The sequence below is a fragment of the Symphalangus syndactylus genome, chromosome 16 (assembly GCF_028878055.3).
Source record: "Symphalangus syndactylus isolate Jambi chromosome 16, NHGRI_mSymSyn1-v2.1_pri, whole genome shotgun sequence".
Classification (NCBI taxonomy): Eukaryota; Metazoa; Chordata; class Mammalia; order Primates; family Hylobatidae; genus Symphalangus; species Symphalangus syndactylus.
In genome coordinates, this window is record NC_072438.2 from 23,711,277 (window position 1) to 23,729,658 (window position 18,382).

Sequence of the window (18,382 nt, forward strand, 5' to 3'; positions counted from 1 at the left end):
GAACAGAAGACAGAAGCAAATGGAAGTTCCGCAGGGACCTTGTTACAATTACAAATTCCGGGTGTAAGATCAGGAAGCGCACATGGCCTCTAAGAGGCTCTCTGGGGGAACCACCAACAGTAGCCCTGGTGTCCTCTAAAGTGACTCTGTGATAATGGCCTTGACAACCAAAAAGGTATACGCCAGGGGGAGACTAGTGAACTCCATCTGGAAGGTCGGCAGTTTCAACTCTGGCACACCCTGCCCGACTGTGACTTCAGGTGGATCACAACCCCTCTGAACCTGCAGGATGCAGCCTGCCTCACTGCAGTGCTGCATCAGACACATGAGGTTGGGGGAGGACATGCACGGAGGACCTCAGGGCACCTGCCAGGCAAGACATTCCTTCTAAAGTTTTTCACTTTAGAAAGTGCACATGCTTGGTTCTGTGTGCCTCTTCTTGCACTACCCTTTACGCTTTCGGTAAAGAAACAAACTCTTTATTGAAAGGGCTCAAAGGGCCCCTGGAAAAGGGTGCAAGCAGGGGCTGGTTCAATCTCTTGTTACTGTCCACCTCACCAGGACCTGGAGCTGAACATTATGAAGGACTGTAGGCTCTGGCAATCATTTCTAAAGAACACCTACATTTGCCTTATTGAGCAGAGGGATGCTGGGCATCACTGGTTCTTCTTCTCCTGCCTAGCATTGCCTCTCCTCCAGACAGTATATCCATCCTATCTTGGAAGAGAGGGAACTCTGGAGACCTCAGAAGCAGGAAATGAGCAAAACAAGCCAATTTAAGCAGTGTCTTAGTATGTTTTCTGCTGCTATAACAGAATATCAGAGACTGGGTAACTTACAAAGAAAAAAATATGTTTTTCACAGTTCCGAAGGCCACGAAGTCCAAGAGCCTGGTGCTGGCATCTGGTGAGGGCTTTCATGATGCATCATCCCATAATGGAAGGGCAAATGAGTGCAAGAGACAGACAGGGAATGGGGTCGAGCTTCCTCCTTTCATCAGGAGCCCACTCCCGTGATAATGGCATTAATCCATTTATGAAGGCAGAGCTCTCATGACCTAACCACCTGTCCAAGGTCTCGCCTGTTAATATAGTCGCAAAGGCAATTACATCTCAACATGAGTTTTGGAGGGAACAATGAAACTATAGCAAGTAACTAAAACTAATCCTGGAAGCTCCTGATGTAAGAGAAACAAAGGGCCTTAGGTGAGACCATAACTGGAGGATACATTTCTTCAGGCCGTTAGGATTTGGGCTCTGAATGATAACTTCTGGGGTGCCCAACACAATAAAGTAATAAAATAAAGAAGGCCAATACATGACATCTGAGACTCTCCTGTCCCCAGAGTAGACATCACACACTGATGACAGCACTTTTGAGTCAGTCTGGATTAAACTTCCAGATTTCAATCAACACAGGGGCTCCGGGCAACCTGACAACAGAGAGAAGTTGGCCCAGGAGGTGGAATCTGTTTGTCACTGATGCACTATCCCCTTCACAGAAAAAGGAAGGTCCTGGTCCCCAAAGAACCTGAAATATCACACAAGGGAAAGGGCTCCAAGCACCCTCTACAAGACCTACGCAGCCAGAACCTACACAGGTGAGGGTCAGCTGCTGTTTATGTAGCACTCCCTGGGATCCACCTGCTTCCTCCTCTAGGCTGCAGAGGTGCAGCCATGCGAACCCCTCCTACTTCTATCTAAGAATCTGGCCAAGCACAGTGGCTCATGCCTGTAATCTAGCAATTCGGGGTAGATCACTTGAGGTCAGGAGTTCAAGACCAGCCTGGCCAATATAGCAAAACTCCATCTCTACTAATAACAGAAAAATTAGCCGAGCACGGTGGTGTGTGCCTGTAATCCCAGCTATTCAGGAGGCTGAAGCACAAGAATCGCTTGAACCCAGGAGGTGGAGGTTGCAGGGAGCCGAGATCACACCATTGCCTTCCAGCCTGTGTGACAGAGTGAAACTGCCTCAAACAACAACAACAACAACAACAACAACAGAAAGAATCCACAGCAGCATGCACAATGACCACCATCTACAGCAGAACCAGCAAGAAGGTGGTTCACAGACATATTTGTTGGGCCCCCACGGTATTTTTTTCTCCACATTGTTTGCTGACATTAAAAAGGGTAATTTCATATTAAAATCAGATTTCTCTCCTTTTCAGATAAACTAGAGTTTCTAGCAACATTTGCCTCTTATTTGTTCCTCTTTCTACCAGTTTGATAGTCTTCAGAGTGAAGACTGGGAAAAATAATCAAATTTTTCTGTGGTCTTTCCACCTGTTTTGGGAACTTTTCTTTGCCCACCTGCCTTTGGGAGAAAAGGAGAAAGAGCTCAAATCTTAGCTTGGCCCTGGCTAGCTGTAGAGACCTGAGGAAGGCCTACACGTCCCTGAGTCTATCTGCAAAAGACAGACAACAGGGCGATGATGACAGCCATAGAGGGCGGATGTGGGGACTGTGCAGGATGAGGCAGGGTGGTCATCCTGCCCGGTTCCTGGGGCTGCTGGACCAGTACTGGTGTTTGTTTGCTCTCAAGCCTTTGTGGCCTCACGGGAAGCAACTTTCTCTCTTGATCTCTGAAGTCAGAGCTAGAAAGAGTAAGTTTACACACACACATACACACACACATACACACACACACACACACACGTTCTCTCTCTTTTTCTCTCTCTCTCTAAAGAACCCCCTAGCAGCAGAAAGATCACAATCTGAGTGACCTCTACTGATCCATGAAAGGCCAGGAAGAAGGTTCAGAAACGAGTCACCCAATATTTCCTGAAATGAAAATGCCTCCACTTGCTCCGCAGACTTTGTATGGGAGACAGAAGCATCGTTGGAAAAAAAAATCCAGGCTTACATAGGTTTATATGAAAGTCTATTAACTTTTCCTTCAAACAAAAGCAAACAGCCACAGACTGTATAATGGACTAATTACAGTGTGTGTGTGTTTAAGAAAGAAGTAGAAATAAAATAAAAAGAGACCAAAAAAACTAGTTTATGAAACTGAGTTTGCCACTCAGAAGCAGCCCACTTCATAGTTCTTACTTCAGAGAATTCTCCTGGGAAATGCTCCATGAAGCAATATTAGTTGTCAAACTGCTCTTCACTTGATAAGCACTAGTGTCCCGGTTTGCAGAAGGCTTTTCTTTCATTCTTACATTAAAAAAAAATTTTTTTTTTCATTTATAAACACAGGGTCTTGCTGTATTGCCCAGACTTGTTTTGAACTCTTGGGCTCAAGTGATCCTCCATCCTCAGCCTCCCAAAGTGCTGGGATTAAAGGCGTGAGCCACCGCATCAGCCAGAAGGCTTTTCTAAAATAGCCAAGCACCTTCTCTGTGCACTGATCATTTTCCTCCTAAACCTAGCTTTGTCCTGAAATGCAGGCAACACCCGAAAACTGTTGGTGGTAAACACTGGGGGAAATCACAGTCTCAAGTTGTGTGAAGGAGGCACCAATTCGGGCTCATTTGTACAGAAGGTATCAAGAGGTGTCGGCTAATATCCAGAGCCCAGTTGGTGTCATCAGTGGAAGCTAAGTGGAGCTGGCTCAGCTAACAGATTAGAGCCACACTTAGTTATCTTCTGAATCACCTTTGGGTTCCTTCCATCGGAAATGTCAAGGTAATAAGAAAAGATTATGGTTATTATAGTGAACCACAAACCCTTAAATAAGGGCTTACAATGGTCAAAGGGTGAATGTTTTGCCTTGTTACCTCATTGAACCCTCACAGCCCTGTGCAAACAAGGCTCTTATTTTTATTTATTTATTTATTTATTTATTTATTTATTTATTTATTGAGACGGAGTCTCACTCTGTCATCCTGGATGGAGTGCGGTGGTGCAATCTCAGCTCACTGCAACCTCCGCCTCCCGGGTTCAAGCGATTCTCCTGCCTCAGCCTCCCAAGTAGCTGGGATTACAGGTGCCCGCCACTACGCCCAGCTAATTTTTTGTATTTTTGGTAGAGATGAGGTTTCACTATGTTGGCCAGGCTGGTCTCGAACTCCTGACCTTGTGATTTGCCTGCTTTGGCCTCCCAAAGTGCTGGGATTACAGGCGTGAGCCACCACACCCAGCCTCAAAGCTCTTATTATTCCCTCCTTTTACAAGTGAGAAAACTGAGGCTCAAGGACATTAAATAGCACTTCCACAATGACACACGGAGGCAGGGCAAGGATTCACTTCAACTCAGACCGCTGGGACCTCTAGGAGGGTCTGGGTGGAAAAGAAAGGTGTCCCAATGTTCCTAGAGTTTCTGGGATGTCATTTCCTAACCTTCTGCAAATAAACCAGATCAAAACTGTGCTTCTTCACTGACTGCCTGTAGACGGGCTGAACATCCAGGAGACTTGCCAGGGTTCCCACTGGAGGTGGGTGTGCAGGAACGAAAACAAGTCTCGATTTAATTGTTACCATGAAAGATGCTTCAGCGAAACTCACATAGGGTGTCACTCAGTCTTTGGGATTTTTCTCTTGCTGAAACAAAACACTTCAACCCACCCTCGGAGCTCTACTATAGAACACAGAATATAGAAAGTAGAAAAAAATTCAAATGCGCCGTGGACCGTTAAGGAAGGATGTCCAACATTAGTATAGCCCTAGCCCCAGGCTTCACAGGTGGATGAAGTGCTAGGCCCTTCACAAAGACAAGTCCTTCCAATGTCTGTTGTAAGCAGAATGACCACAGAATCATCCTAAAACTTCATTTATGTATTTAATAGAACAATGGCATTTAATCTAGTTTGAATTTCAACACTAACAGCCCAAGATGAAATATTCACTAGCAAGTGAGAAGAGTGGCATTTCTCAACACCGACGAGGGCTGTTTTCTATCATTATCATGTCTTTTTTCTTGTACAGCAAGTTAAATCCACGAGTTATCAAGTCTTATGCTGTTCCAGCAATGTGGGTAAAAACTAGTAAATAAGGAGAGCTACAACAAGCTTCTTGAGCCTAGAGAATTAAGTCTTTGACGCTACACGCAGGACATCTGTGGCACTAATAGGTGCTCGGTTATTCTCTTATTGATGCTAGAACTGGAAGTCTACTCTCCTTTGTGGGAAAGGTCTCACGTGATGGCATAAGACAGAAGACAGCTGACGCCTGCCTATTGCCAGCACTCAGATCTGAAGCTGGGAATTAGCCAGAGTCCAGTTGGCTGTGATGATCATGCCTCAGTGACAAAGGTCCATGGCAGTACTGGTGTGCTGAGAAGACCCTGGCATCTCAAAGACTGTCTTGTCAACTTGCACACTGACACCTCCCTTTCAACTGCGGGAGGATTTCTTGGATGCAGCATATTCTTCCAGGCCTATCAGTGCATCTACTTCTCAGGGAGCCATGGAGTTGCGCCTTCTAGATTTCCTTTTAAGAATGACTTGCCTCCAGCTAGGGGCAGCATGGTCAGCAGAGAGCCTCCAGCTGTTAGAGCCTATCGCTCTGACAGCAGAGCCTCCAGCTCTACGGCAGCGCTGCTCCAGCCCTGGGAGCAGTGACTGGGGGAGGAGGGGGTGCAAAGACTTAGCTAATCTATAATGATTAGCCCAGTGTGGGCAACTCCCTACAGGCCATGCTTGATCCAGAGCTCCTGCCTGGTTGGGCCAAGGCTTTGGCAGGCCAACCTCGACTTCTCCCCCTTTCTTTCACAACCATGGCTCCTCATAAACATCCTGCACTCCAAACTCCATTTGAGCACTGCTTCCAGAAAACCTGCCTGTGGCAGCCTCCACCCAGGCTTGCGTCTCTCTCTCTAGCATCTTCCAGGCAGCCTGGATGACTCTTCTTAGAACGGAGAGTACTTTCAGTGCCTTCACAACCAACAGACAAACACCAGGAGGCAATTCTACAAATTCAGAGCAGTCCTGGAAGATCTGATTTTAGGGCAACAGAGGTAATTGAGAACAGCTGTCCTCTGATCTTGAAAATTTCAGTCCATATATATAAGATACCCTCCAAGCATGCTACACCACAAAAAGGAAGGCTAGGACATTATGCAGGCAGCTGTACTGTCTACTCTCCCCAGAGCACACCTGGCTAATTGATACTTAAATCCATCTTCAACTCTGTCACAACACAGCACTCTAGCCACCAAGCCTTGCATACCAGAAGTATCAGATGAGATGAAGTCAATTTGCCATTTCAGGACTTTATTTATTTATTTAGAGATGGAGTCTCCCTCTGTCTCTGTCACCCAGGCTGGAATGCAGTGGCGCGATCTCAGTTCACTGCAACCTCTGCCTCCTGGGTTCAGGTGATTCTCCTGCCTCAGCCTCCCGAGTAGCAGGGACTACAGGCGTGTGCCACCATACCTGGCTAATTTTTTGTATTTTTAGTAGAGACAAGGCTTCACTGTGTTAGCCAGGATGGTCTTGATCTCCTGACCTCGTGATCCACCAGCCTCGGCTTCCCAATGTGCTGGGATTACAGGCATGAGCCACCGCGCCTGGCCGAGAACTTGATTTTTTTTATTATCACCATTTCTGCTCTGATCTGAATGTTTGTGCACTCCTAAAATTCATACATTGACATCGTAATCACGGTGACGCTTTAGGTCATGAAGGCAAAGCCCTCATTAGTCTCTCATTAACGCCCTTAGAAAAGAGACCCCAAGGAGCCAGCTTGCCCTTTCTGCCATGTGAGGATTTGGCAAGACAACACCACCTATGAGAAAGTGGTCCTTCACCGGACACCCAATCTGACGGCACCTTGATCTTGTATTCCCAGCCTCCAGAACTGTGAGAAATAAACCCTGGTGTTTATAAGCTACCCAGTTTAAGGCATTTCGTTATAGCAGCTGGAATGCACTCAGATAACTTCTCTTCCCCTAAATGGAAAATTATAATGCAAAGTTCTGAATTTTTTACAATGTTCAAAGTTTTAAGTTCAGGAAGCCATTTACCTCTTGAAAGGACAAATTTTAATGACTTTCTGGTTCTGTTCATCTTGAAATCTGGCCAAGGTGGAGCATCAACTGTTAGTAGATAATATTGCTTAAGATAAGGGTGTGCCTGACTGGTAAGCAGCTTCTGGCCTGGGAGGCTCTAAATATAAATACCTGGTGTGAAGCCAAAGCTGTGGGCTTCCCTGAATGTGGGCACTTTGAATTGGATGCCTCCCATGTGCGCGGGCCTTCTAAGGTGGATCTCCCCCATGCATCAACGTTAGACTCACCCTTTTGCATCTGAGACATTACTGTGGGGAGCGGGCTCGGGGGAGCACCGGGGGGCCAGCTGTATGGGCGTGGGAAGGATCACGCCCACTGAAGAGGACAGCCCACTGCTGCCCTGCTGCCCCGCACACTATGGCTCCACCTCTTATGAGCAGATAGGTCCCTGGCTGACGTGTGGGTCTGAATTCTTAGTAGAGCCTCAGCAGAAGACTGAGTTACCTGACATATGATATATCCAGAACCACAGGAGCTCCTTAATTCTAGAGAATGTAAATTCATAAAGATTTTGGAGGAATAATTGAGGTTCTTTTTCTGGTTGGTTACAGTTAATTTATTGGAAGGAAGGAAGGAAGGAAGGAAGGAAGGAAGGAAGGAAGGAAGGAAGGAAGGAGGGAAGGAAAAGCTTTGAAAACTGTAACTACTCAGTTTATTTGGTGCAGAGAAATTCTAAATGCAAGGTATGCATGCATTTAATCTGTAATGATCTACAGCCATACATAGCATTTTAAGATGACACCAAATTTTAGTTGCTGAATAATTCCATTGTTTAGAAATCGACTGAACATTTAAACTCATGGCATCATGGAACACTATGTAGAGCATGATCGGAGACTAGCATTGATAAAGTATCATACAGAGAGAAGTGAAGGCATCAGCAGCATGCAGAAAATTCAGTGCTGATCTATAGGAGATGAGATGGTTTATCATAGGACGGGCATGCACTTCCAGACTTTGCTTTACCTTGTCATAACAGGATTGTGAATACCATATATATGATCTTTATGATAACCATTATTACTATTTTCCATACTGTAACAGAAATAAATACACCAAAAACACCATGTTATCTCTAAGATGAAGTATTTACATCATGGATTACAAAGACAATGTAATGGTCATGAAAAGTATGTAACAATTTGTTAAATCTAAAAAAAAGACAAATGAGTAATTGACATTTTGCTCCTTTTAAACTTCAAAGACCAAATGACTACTTTATAGATTAATAAACTTAACATATAAAATTTCATTAATTCATCAAGTATTTCTTGAGCACCTTCTATGTGCCAACCCTCTTTTTAAGAGGTGTTGCAATTTATTTTTGCCTGGACAGATCTGCTGTTTCTACGTAATTTTAAGATGTTAATAACTTAATTTTTAAAGTCCATTACATAATAATATCAACCTCCCCCATCCCATCTAGGAATATAGTTTTTTTAAAAAAGGCTTACTTTTTCATAGGTATAGTTTCAACACTATAAAATACAAAAAAAGGGAGATAAAATTAATTTTTTTAATTATTATGAAAGCTCAGCAACTACACCCCCCAAATATTTACTGTAACACAGATACTGACAGTGCAAATTCAGGAGAGACCCATGTTGAAAGATGAGTGAAGTGAAAAACGACGCATACACATTCACCAGACACAGAATGAGGGGCAGACTACAGAGCCAAAATGGAAAGTGTAAAAACAGTTATCATAAAGTGAAATGCCAGGTCCCCGAGAGAGAGGAACTGCAAACAAGAAATAAAAAGGCTGGTTAGGGAAGCTGAGAGGATTAAGCAAGAGGAAAAAAGTAGTTAAAACGAGTATAGAAAAATCAGCACCAAGAAAAAAAAAATTCACCTGAACAGAAATGACCCAACTACTACTCAAAAAAAAAAAAAAAAAAAAAAAAAAAAGGAAATCAAGTTTAGCCTCATCAGAACTCATCTTACTCATCTTTAGCAACTCTTTGAAGACAGCACCACCTAGAAAATGACCCCCACATCTGTGGAAGCCCGCGTACTTACTCATCGTACACGTCCTCCGAATCCATTCGACGATAGTACTTAGCCAGTTTTACCGCAAAAATTAGAGCCGGAAGTAAAAATACAGTAGCTTTTCCTATGCCAAACCAAAACAAATTCTAGGAAAAAAAAAAAAATCAGAAGAATTAAATGTTTGAAGATAAGAAATGGGAAAAACAGTTGTTTGGGGGAATTTTTTTTTTTTGGAATTTTAAAAAATGAGTTGTCATTTTGTTCTTTAAAACAATTTGAGAATGTCATGTGGACCAGGCACTGTGTGAAGTGCTACTCACATTGTTAGGATTCATTTCATCTTTCTAAAAACCTTGAGTAGATCCTATTATTATGTTTATTTTACAAAGGAGGAGCAGAAACAGCAAGTGGTAAAGCCAGGATGCGAATCTAGGCCACTCCAACCCAACTTCTAACCACCCCAAACAGATTCCCTTTGTTGCCCGACCGTCCAGTAATCAGAGCATGGATGGCCAGCAGGTTTGAGTTTCAATCCCTCTTATGAGTTGTTATTTATTTATTTATTTTTAAACAGAATCTCACTCTGTCCCCCAGGCTAGAGTGCAGTGACGTGATCTTAGCTCACTGCAAGCTCCGCCTCCCAGGTTCACGCCATTCTCCTGCCTCAGCCTCCTGAGTAGCTGGGACTACAGGCGTCCGCCACCAAACCTGGCTGATTTTTTTGTATTTTTAGCAGAGACGGGGTTTCACCGTGTTAGCCAGGATGGTCTTGATCTCCTGACCTCGTGATCCGCCTGCCTCGGCCTCCCAAAGTGCTGAGATGACAGGCGTGAGCCACCGTGCCCAGCCGAGTTGTTTGTTATTAAGATGACAAATTAGCTGGGTGCGGTGGCTCATGCCTGTCATCTCAGCACTTTGGGAGGCCGAGGCGGGCAGATCATGAGGTCAGGAGTTCAAGACCAGTCTGGCCAAGATAGCGAAACCCCATCTCTACTAAAAATACACAAAAAATTAGCCAGGCATGGTGGTATGTGCCTGTAATCCCAGCTACTTGGGAGGCTGAGGGAGGAGAATCGGGTGAACCCAGGAGGCAGAGGTTGCAGTGAACCGAGATTGTGCCACTGCACTCCAGCCTGGGCGACAGAACCAGACTCTGTCTCAAAAAAAAGAAAAAAGAAAGAAAAAAAAAAAGATGACAAATTAACCCTTCTGGCTTTGTTCTGCATCTGAGCAGCTGAGATGCCTGCATCTTCATTCCACAACATTACTGTGTCAAGAAGTTAGAAACAATGCTCACTGCACGCTAGGGTCTCAATCAATGTTCCACGTTTAATTTAACCAACCTTGAAGGTACATAGAAGGTAGATGACCATGTTTTGTCTAAAGAGCAATGATAAAGTATCCTTTTTTAAATAGTTGCCAACATTTGTAAATCACATTTCACATGTAAACCTGGATTTACATCTTTTTTTCAAAAATCTAAAGTTCCATCTCTTAACATTGAACCCTTGTTTCCACAAAGCAACAGTCTGGAAGTGGTTCTTCCTTCAAGGGGACATTTGTCCTCAGTGGTGACACAGTCTACACCACTCACATCTGCAAGGTGATATTCCAAATGATGTAAACTTATGGACCAATCAGGACAAACACACAATGCATAGATGGCATGAGCTGAATGCCACTCTGGCCAGCATCCTACACTTGGCCTGCTACGTAAATCTACAACCTGCCAAGTTCCTATGTAAGTTCGAGTCTGACGATATCCCTGCCTTAGGAAAATGCTGTCAATAACACTAGAACGACTCTCCCCAGCCCACCATGAGGCCAAATGCCACTTGGAAATAACACCTGCTTCACCCTCACAGCTTGACCCTGCATTTCTGCTTTGCTCCTGGCTGAGTTCAGAACTACAGAGGTTGGCACCACCTCTTGGCCCCTAACTTCCAGTCAATTTGTTCCCCCTTCCCCCTATGTTCTGTTAGATTTCTGTTTTCAACCTTGTCTTGGGAAGCTTTACAACTCTATAACAACCTTATCCTTTTTCTGGAAGCTGCCTCAATCCTTTTGGGGAAAATTGAGATACAAAATAAACATATTAGCTAGCCCACAGTCTATCTTACTGACTAAATGGATGCCCAGAGCTCTTCCTTACGATGTAAACCCTCTGCTATACCGCTCCAGTCTATGATCTTCCTGAGCAGCCTCTAGGCCTCCCCTCTGTCCATGGTGATCTGTGGAGAGGCATCTGGTGCCTATGTGGTTCGACTGAATGGGGTGGGTGGTGGAGGCTGGACATAGAAAGAGGTCAATTCGGAATCAAGCAGGTTGGCTCTGGACTCCCCTAATGAAGGCTTCAGCCAAAGCTGGTGGCAGGGGCCACCACGCACAGGACAAGAAAAGTAGTTGCAAGAGGAAGGAAGCATCCAGGAAGCAGGGCCTAGGGTCTGTGTGGTTGGGTTGGTGGCAGAATCCTTTTCACTCAGGCGTGAAAGACCCTCCAGCAGACAGATGGACAAGTGAACGAGGGAGATGGACAGACAGGGCAATAGGGATGAACTGTGACAGAGAACCTGACAATGCATCAGTGATACTCTGTGCCAGGTATTATGCCAGACAACAGGGACACAGCCTTGAATGCACTGGTGACTCATGGAATGGAGAGTCTGGAGTGTGCTGGAGGGACATATAAATATGTAATTGAAACAGCAATAACATCTCTAAGGGAAAAGCATAGAGTTCTACAGGAATGAGGAAAATGGAGCCCAGCCTAGTTTGGGGTATCAGAAAAGGCTTCCTGGAAAAAATACATGTTTGAGCTAAGACCTGAAGGCAGAACAACAGTAGTGAATATTCATTGAGTGCTGATGCTCCAACAGAGTGAAGGGCTTCACATGTGACCTCTCATTGAATCATCAAAACAGCCCCACATAGGCGAGGAACTCAGAAAATTTCAGTAATTTTTCAAAGTCACAGAGTTCTGAAAATGTAGAAGTGGAATTTTCATTCAGAGTTCATGTTCTCCACCATTGTGTTACCAGACCTGGAGGAGTTAGGTCTTAACAGTGGGGAGTGGGTAGGTGGGAAGGGGAAGAGGAGAGAGAAAGAGAAAGGCGCTGTGTGCCCATCTCCAGTCCAGGCAGAAGAAACGGCATGTGCGTGGGCCCTAAGGTGGGGAAATTGAGATGTATTTGATGAAGTGAAAGAAGATGAGTATGTCTGGAGCACAGAAAGAAAGGCGAGCAGGCAGAGAGCACACAGTGAGATCTGGAATGGGGAGGCTCAGCCATGCAGAGCCTAGTATGACCTATGAGGGATCCTGATCTTTAGATAGCAACAGGAAGCCTTTGAAGTGCTTTCAGCAGAGGGAGAGGATCCGCTCACCGAGAGTCAGCATCTGTTGAGGAGGGAACAGAGCTGAGGATTAAGCCTGATTAACTGGAACTTACCATCCCAATAGTCACATTTCCAAGGGCTTTTTAATGACAAATGAAGTTTGGTGCAGCTTTGGGTTGCATATGTAGTTGTACTGAGTATTCTTTTGAAGATGAGAAGTCTGTACACCCGTGACTGTCTTTCCGATTATTCTGAACTAATAGGAGTTTTCTCCCTGCAAGTCTCCTGACTCATAAATATAAGGAAAGAAGATAACCGCCCAGAACTTTGACTTTTCTAGTCTATTAGCACCTTAATAATCTTAATACATTGATCAAAATGTTACATTTTAGGTTTTGGATTCTCTCAAGCAGAAAACAAATATTATAGTGTATATCATAATCCAGAAAAACAACCAAAGATGATGGATTCATTGTGTCTTCTTTTGAAAGATGAAATCTTACCAGGGGGTCGATAATGTAGCTACACAGAAAGACATCAACAGCAGTGTCTAGAGCGGTGGCCACAGGTTTGCAGGATGCCACTTTCTCACTGATCTAGGGGGGTGGAAACACAGGGAAACTTTGAGCCGCATCCACAGAAACCCACAGGAATGAGACGTGCCGTTTACTTTTGACTTGGTGTCACAAAAAGGATCTCCATGTCCTCTAAGACAGGGGTCCCCAACTCCTGCGTCACAGATGGATACCAGCTAGTACCGGTCCATGGCCTGTTAGGAACTGGGCTCCACAGCAGGAAGTGAGTGGCGGGTGAGCAAGCAAAGCTTCACCTGTATTTACAGCTGCTCCTCATCCCTTATGTTACTGCCTGAGCTCCGCCTCCTGTCAGAGCAGCAGCAGCATTAGATTCTCATAGGAGCATGAACCGTATTGTGGAACTGCACATGCGAGGAATCTAGATTGTGCTCCTTGTGAGAATCTAATGCCTGATGATCTGTCACTGTCTCCCATCACTCCCAGATAGGACCATCTAGTTGCAGGAAAACAAGCACAGGGTGCCCACTGATTCTACACTATGGTGAGTTGCATAATTATTTCATTATATATTATGCAATGTATTAATAACGGAAATAAAGTGCACTATAAATGTAATGCCCTTGAATCATCCTGAAACTACCTCCACCCCTGGTCTGCGGAAAAACTGTTTTCCACTAAACCAGTCCTTGGTGCCAAAAAGGTTGGGGACCGCTGCTCTAAGACATGGAACTGATGGCTGATGTGCATGGATGAGTTCTGCATATACAGTTACAGTCGGCCCTCCGTATCCCTGAATTCTGCATCCATGGATTCAACCAATCATAGATTAAAACATAATCAGAAAAAAACGGATAGTTGCATCTTTACTGAACATGTACAGAATTTTTTTAATCATTCTTCCCGAACCAATACAGTATACCAACTATTTACATAGCATGTACATTGTATTAGGTATTATAAGTAATCTAGAGAGATTTAAAGCATACAGGAGGGTGTGCATAGGTTATGTGCAAATAACTATATCTTTTATATAAGGGACTTGAGCACCCAAGGATTTTGGTAATTGCAGGGGGCCCTGGAACAAATAACCCATGGATACTGATGGACAATTTTATATATTTTAAAGCAAGATCCTTATTCTCTCTCAGCCTTGGTTTCCAGTTTCCTCATTTGTTTTGGAACAGTGAGACCCAACCTACAGGACTTTGAGAGAATTAAAAAGTTCTCGTGCCCAGCATAGTGTTTTAGTTCAAATTTGTTACCTGGCCCCTTTGTTACCTGAAAAAGGGGGTGGGAAGCAAATGGAAGAATTGCATATGGCAACAGTGAGCAAAGGGGACCAGGAGGTGGCTGTCCTCTGACCTGGTGGGAAGCCCCAGAAGTCTTGGTCCTGCACATCAATGTCCTTTCACTTACTTCCTACCAAATTACGGGAAATTTAATTTTATTTCTTCCACATTTTACCCTAGAAAATGACTATCCTAAAACTTGACCCCCCTTAACATTCATAAAAGATAAACTACTTACAGAGAACTCGATCCACTGCAGATAATGTTCAAAATATCCTATTATTGTTCTCCCATACTTCTTAGTTTCCTGGAAAGAAACAAAAGATGAGTAGAAGCATTCAAATGATGACAGCATACTTAAACATTATAAATATTTAATCTGTAACACTCAAGTGCCCACTTATGGACATGCTTACTTTAAAAAAGAAGGCTCACCTCAATAATAACAGAGGAAGTATTGTTTGTGATGAAGTTCTGAGCAAAATCCAGAGAAGCTAGAATCCTAGTTACTCTCTCCTGAAAGACACAGCCACAGTTATCAAGGCATCAAGTCACGGAAAGATTTAATTAGACAATTTGCATATCGATTCAAGTACTGTAACTCAGCTCCGTGACACCGTGACCTGGACCTGCTAGTTAAGAGGAAGACAGAACCCGCCCAGCCCCTGAGGGCAGGGAAGGAGATGAGCTGAGAGTGAGCATTTACACTAGGCCTGACACTGGGCTAGTCCTTGAGAGGAATGGCCTTTCTGGACTTGCTGGAAGCTCGCAACCAGGCAGGAAGGAAGGTACTGTTTGTTAGGCTCCCTTCACAGATGAGGCAGCTCAGCCTCTTCAAGGTCACCCTGCTGGGGAAGCATACGATAATGCTGGGATTTGCATACGACAATGCTGGGATTTGCATATGACAATGCTGGGATTTGCATACGACAATGCTGGGATTTGCATACGACAATGCTGGGATTTGCACGGAACATTTTTTTGCTTTCACCGCAAAGCCCATAGTCTTTGCACCACAACACAAGCAAAGACGAGTCCTCTGCCAACCCACATGGCAGCTTGGTGCAAACTGGAAATGGGGCCTTTTCTGCCCAGGGACCTCAGGGCACAGAGCCTGGCGAGTGAGTCAATGGCCAGTTTCTGCCCCCGACTAACCCCCTTGGCTGGGCACCTCATGAAAGGCCTTGCACCACTGCACACCCTCGCCCTGTTCACAGAGGTAGCAAAGCACCTGCACGTAGTCACTGGTGTGTTTCCAGGTTCCCCTGGCATGAGACGCACACCCATGAAATGGCAACTGTGATCAGAGGCATAGGGAGGGTCCTGGAGCAGAGTAAATCTAGACATCTTCAGAGGAGCTGAGCCATGAAGTTGGGCTCACTGAGAAAAGTGGAAGGAGGAACATTTAGTTTTATCCTGTGCAGCCAATACCCAAAACCTCTCATGTACAGGCTATTCCGTTCAATGAAAAAATATCTTCTGAGTTGCCCATTGGTACTGTGGATACAAGATGAATACAACCCAGCCTTGCAGCTCTGTGTCTGCTGAGGGAATGCTTGCAGCCCACACGTGGCCCCTGTGGTAGATTGCACTAGCTGTTCAGGATTATTGATATGCTCCTTGGATGGCTGCCCAGAGCGTGGAGTATACTTCCCCAGCCAGATGATGACGGGTGTGACCATGTGACTTGCTTTGGCCAGTGGAATGCTGGTGAAGGGGCAGGGTGCCCATTCTGAGCTTAAAGGACAACCTGTGCCTCCACTCATTCCCTGAACTCCTGTCCTCCACTATGAGGACATGAGGCGCCCCAGACAGGAGCTGCTCCTTCAGGCCGGGTCTCTCAATGGGAAGATGTGTAGAGAAGCCTGCTGTCAAACCAGCAGGGAAAACGAACATTTATACTTAGAAGGTACTGAGGTTTGGGATTGTGTGTTAGGTAGCATTATCTCTGTGAAAGGGACCAATGTACCTTCTAAGCTTGCATCCTACACATCAAAACATAGATTTCACCTACGTATCTAATAGCTTGCTAAGATGAGGTCTGCACTTAGAGAAGTACTTGTAGAAAGGAAATAGTAGGAAAACCCAATTTGCTATTTAAAATAGGTAGATAACTGAGGCTTTTTTTTTTTTTTAACTTAAAGTACCTACAAAAATCCACATTTCTAGCATTCTTTGTGTGGTATTTTATAACAAAACCCCATGACAGAAAACAAAGTAAACCCTTACCAACAATCCATTCCCTGTGCGTTGAAGTATCTTGACACTTTGGTATAGAGTGCTCTAGCGAAAAACATAGATAATATTTCCAAAATTATTACATGAAGCAACAAGATCACATACCTTGTGTCCTCCCTTCCCACAAGACAGCCATCAAATCTGTCTTTACACTGTAATGGTTTCATTCTAGAAAAAATAATCAACACAATTAACAGTATGTACCTTCTATGCCTCCGGTGTAAGAAAACTTGAAGAAAAAAATTGGATACATATCCTAAAGCTGTGAAGAACAGCAAATCACATGTGAGGCATCCAAGAAATCCCTTTGAATTAGGTTTGATCAAGTGGAAGGCATTATTTAAAACAGAGCCTGCCCCGCAAGAGTGGTTAACCTGAACGGTTTAGACTGGAGGTTGACAAACTTTATCTGTAAAAGGCCAGAGTAAACACTTCAGGTTTTATCTGCCATAGTCCCAACTACTCAACTTTGTCTTTGTAGTCAAAAGCAGCCCCAGAGAGTTTGCAAATGAGTGGGTGTGGCCATATTCCAATAAAACTTTATTTACAAAAACTGGTGGTAGGCTGAATTTAGCCCGCAGGCTGTAGTTCGCAGGGGCCCTAGCTTGCCAACCCCTGGTTTAGATCATAGGTCACAGGTACGAAGCATGTTGACTATTTGTGGACGGGTTGTCCTAGCTCTGAAAAGGCCAAAGAGTCTTGTGCACTTGGAAAAAAAGCATTTAAAAAAAATGCAAAACCAGCTTAAAATGTTAACAAATTTGTGTTAGGCATAAATCAGTGTACAGAAAATTGTAAATAGCACTGGACACAAATTAAGAAAATTTAATGAGAGGATTTTGTGAATAATCTAATAAATTAGGAAATCAAGAGACAAAAAAGGAAACTAGTTCTGGAAAGTTTGGTGGCTGGGATGTTCGGATGTTTGGATGTTGGAGCTGAGTGTATTTACTTGCTTGTCCAAACCTGAGCAAGCTGATTCAGTAACCCAGTTTCCACACAGTTCTCTCCTTGATGGCTACAAATACAGCCCCCACACAAGCACAATATAATAATTCCTCCTCTTTACTGAGATCCTCTGAGGTCAGGTCCTTCATTTCCATGAACAGGTAAGAGCAAGGCAGTTATTGATCCCAACATTTTTAGATGAGGAAACTGAGAAGCTACAATCGTTTGGAGAGCCAGAAGCAGGATTTAAAACCGGGTCTGTCTGACTCCAAAGTCCATGTTCTTTCTTTGCTAGAAACTGCCTTTACTGCATTAAGAAAAGAAGCTAGAAGGTGGTGAGAAGCAAATGGAAAGAATGGAAGAGAGGAGAGACGAAGCAGCACCCATCGAGACAGCAGACAGGGCTAAGTGGATCTACACAGAGAAGCACTTAACCTCACCTTCACATATTTCTAGACAAAGTTTGGAGAAAAAGAATCAAAGAATAAGTGACAGTGAGTCCACAGCACTGTAGCTAAATGCGAGGCATAGGAGTCCCTGCTCACAGCAATGGAAACTAGAGCAAGGTGGAGGAGACAGCCACAGATTTTATCTAACTGTTCACACTCAAATGAAAAATGGAAGGGAATAAGCAGAAGAGGGAGGTGCAATTTTTTTGTCTAAAGGCCAGCTCAACTTCTGGGGCTGAGGCCAGTCAGCTGGGACCTATGAGAGATGAGCATGTGTCGTGAGGCTAAATGAAAGCCAACTAGCTGCAGTAGATTTTGCTCAGGTCACAGTGAAATATAGTACGTTGTTGACTGTTACCAGTGATTGTTCTATAGGAAGGACTCGTTGCTGGTGAATCGTTTTAATAGTTTGTGCATCTCTTTTCAGGGAGTTCCTCAAATTTCCTGGGGGCTACAAAAAGAATAAAAAACAAAGATCAATACCATCTTTCCAGACTCAAAGCACTCTCGCTATCCTCAGGGGCCCTGCGCAGCCAGGAGGGCTGCCATGACATAAGCACGCAGCCCTCCTTGTGCAATGATGGCTGTGAGTGGGCATGGGGGCTGGTGTGAGGGACAGTGCCAAGACACCCTCCTTCAAAGC

General features: G+C 44.3%; 1 protein-coding gene across 2 annotated transcripts in view; it reads right to left on the reverse strand.

Moving 5' to 3' along the window:
* The window catches only part of PROM1 (prominin 1), a 152,420-nt gene that overhangs the window by 3,417 nt on the left and 130,621 nt on the right, over positions 1 to 18,382 (reverse strand). For both annotated transcript variants that reach the window (XM_063619404.1, XM_063619405.1), the window contains 8 exons: positions 18,098 to 18,190; positions 16,334 to 16,387; positions 14,540 to 14,620; positions 14,343 to 14,411; positions 12,783 to 12,875; positions 8,977 to 9,092; positions 8,412 to 8,435; positions 7,924 to 7,992 (listed from right to left, as the gene is read on the reverse strand). In XM_063619404.1, coding sequence (XP_063475474.1) covers positions 7,924 to 7,992; positions 8,412 to 8,435; positions 8,977 to 9,092; positions 12,783 to 12,875; positions 14,343 to 14,411; positions 14,540 to 14,620; positions 16,334 to 16,387; positions 18,098 to 18,190 — 599 coding nt within the window. The remainder of the gene's footprint in view (positions 1 to 7,923; positions 7,993 to 8,411; positions 8,436 to 8,976; positions 9,093 to 12,782; positions 12,876 to 14,342; positions 14,412 to 14,539; positions 14,621 to 16,333; positions 16,388 to 18,097; positions 18,191 to 18,382) is intronic.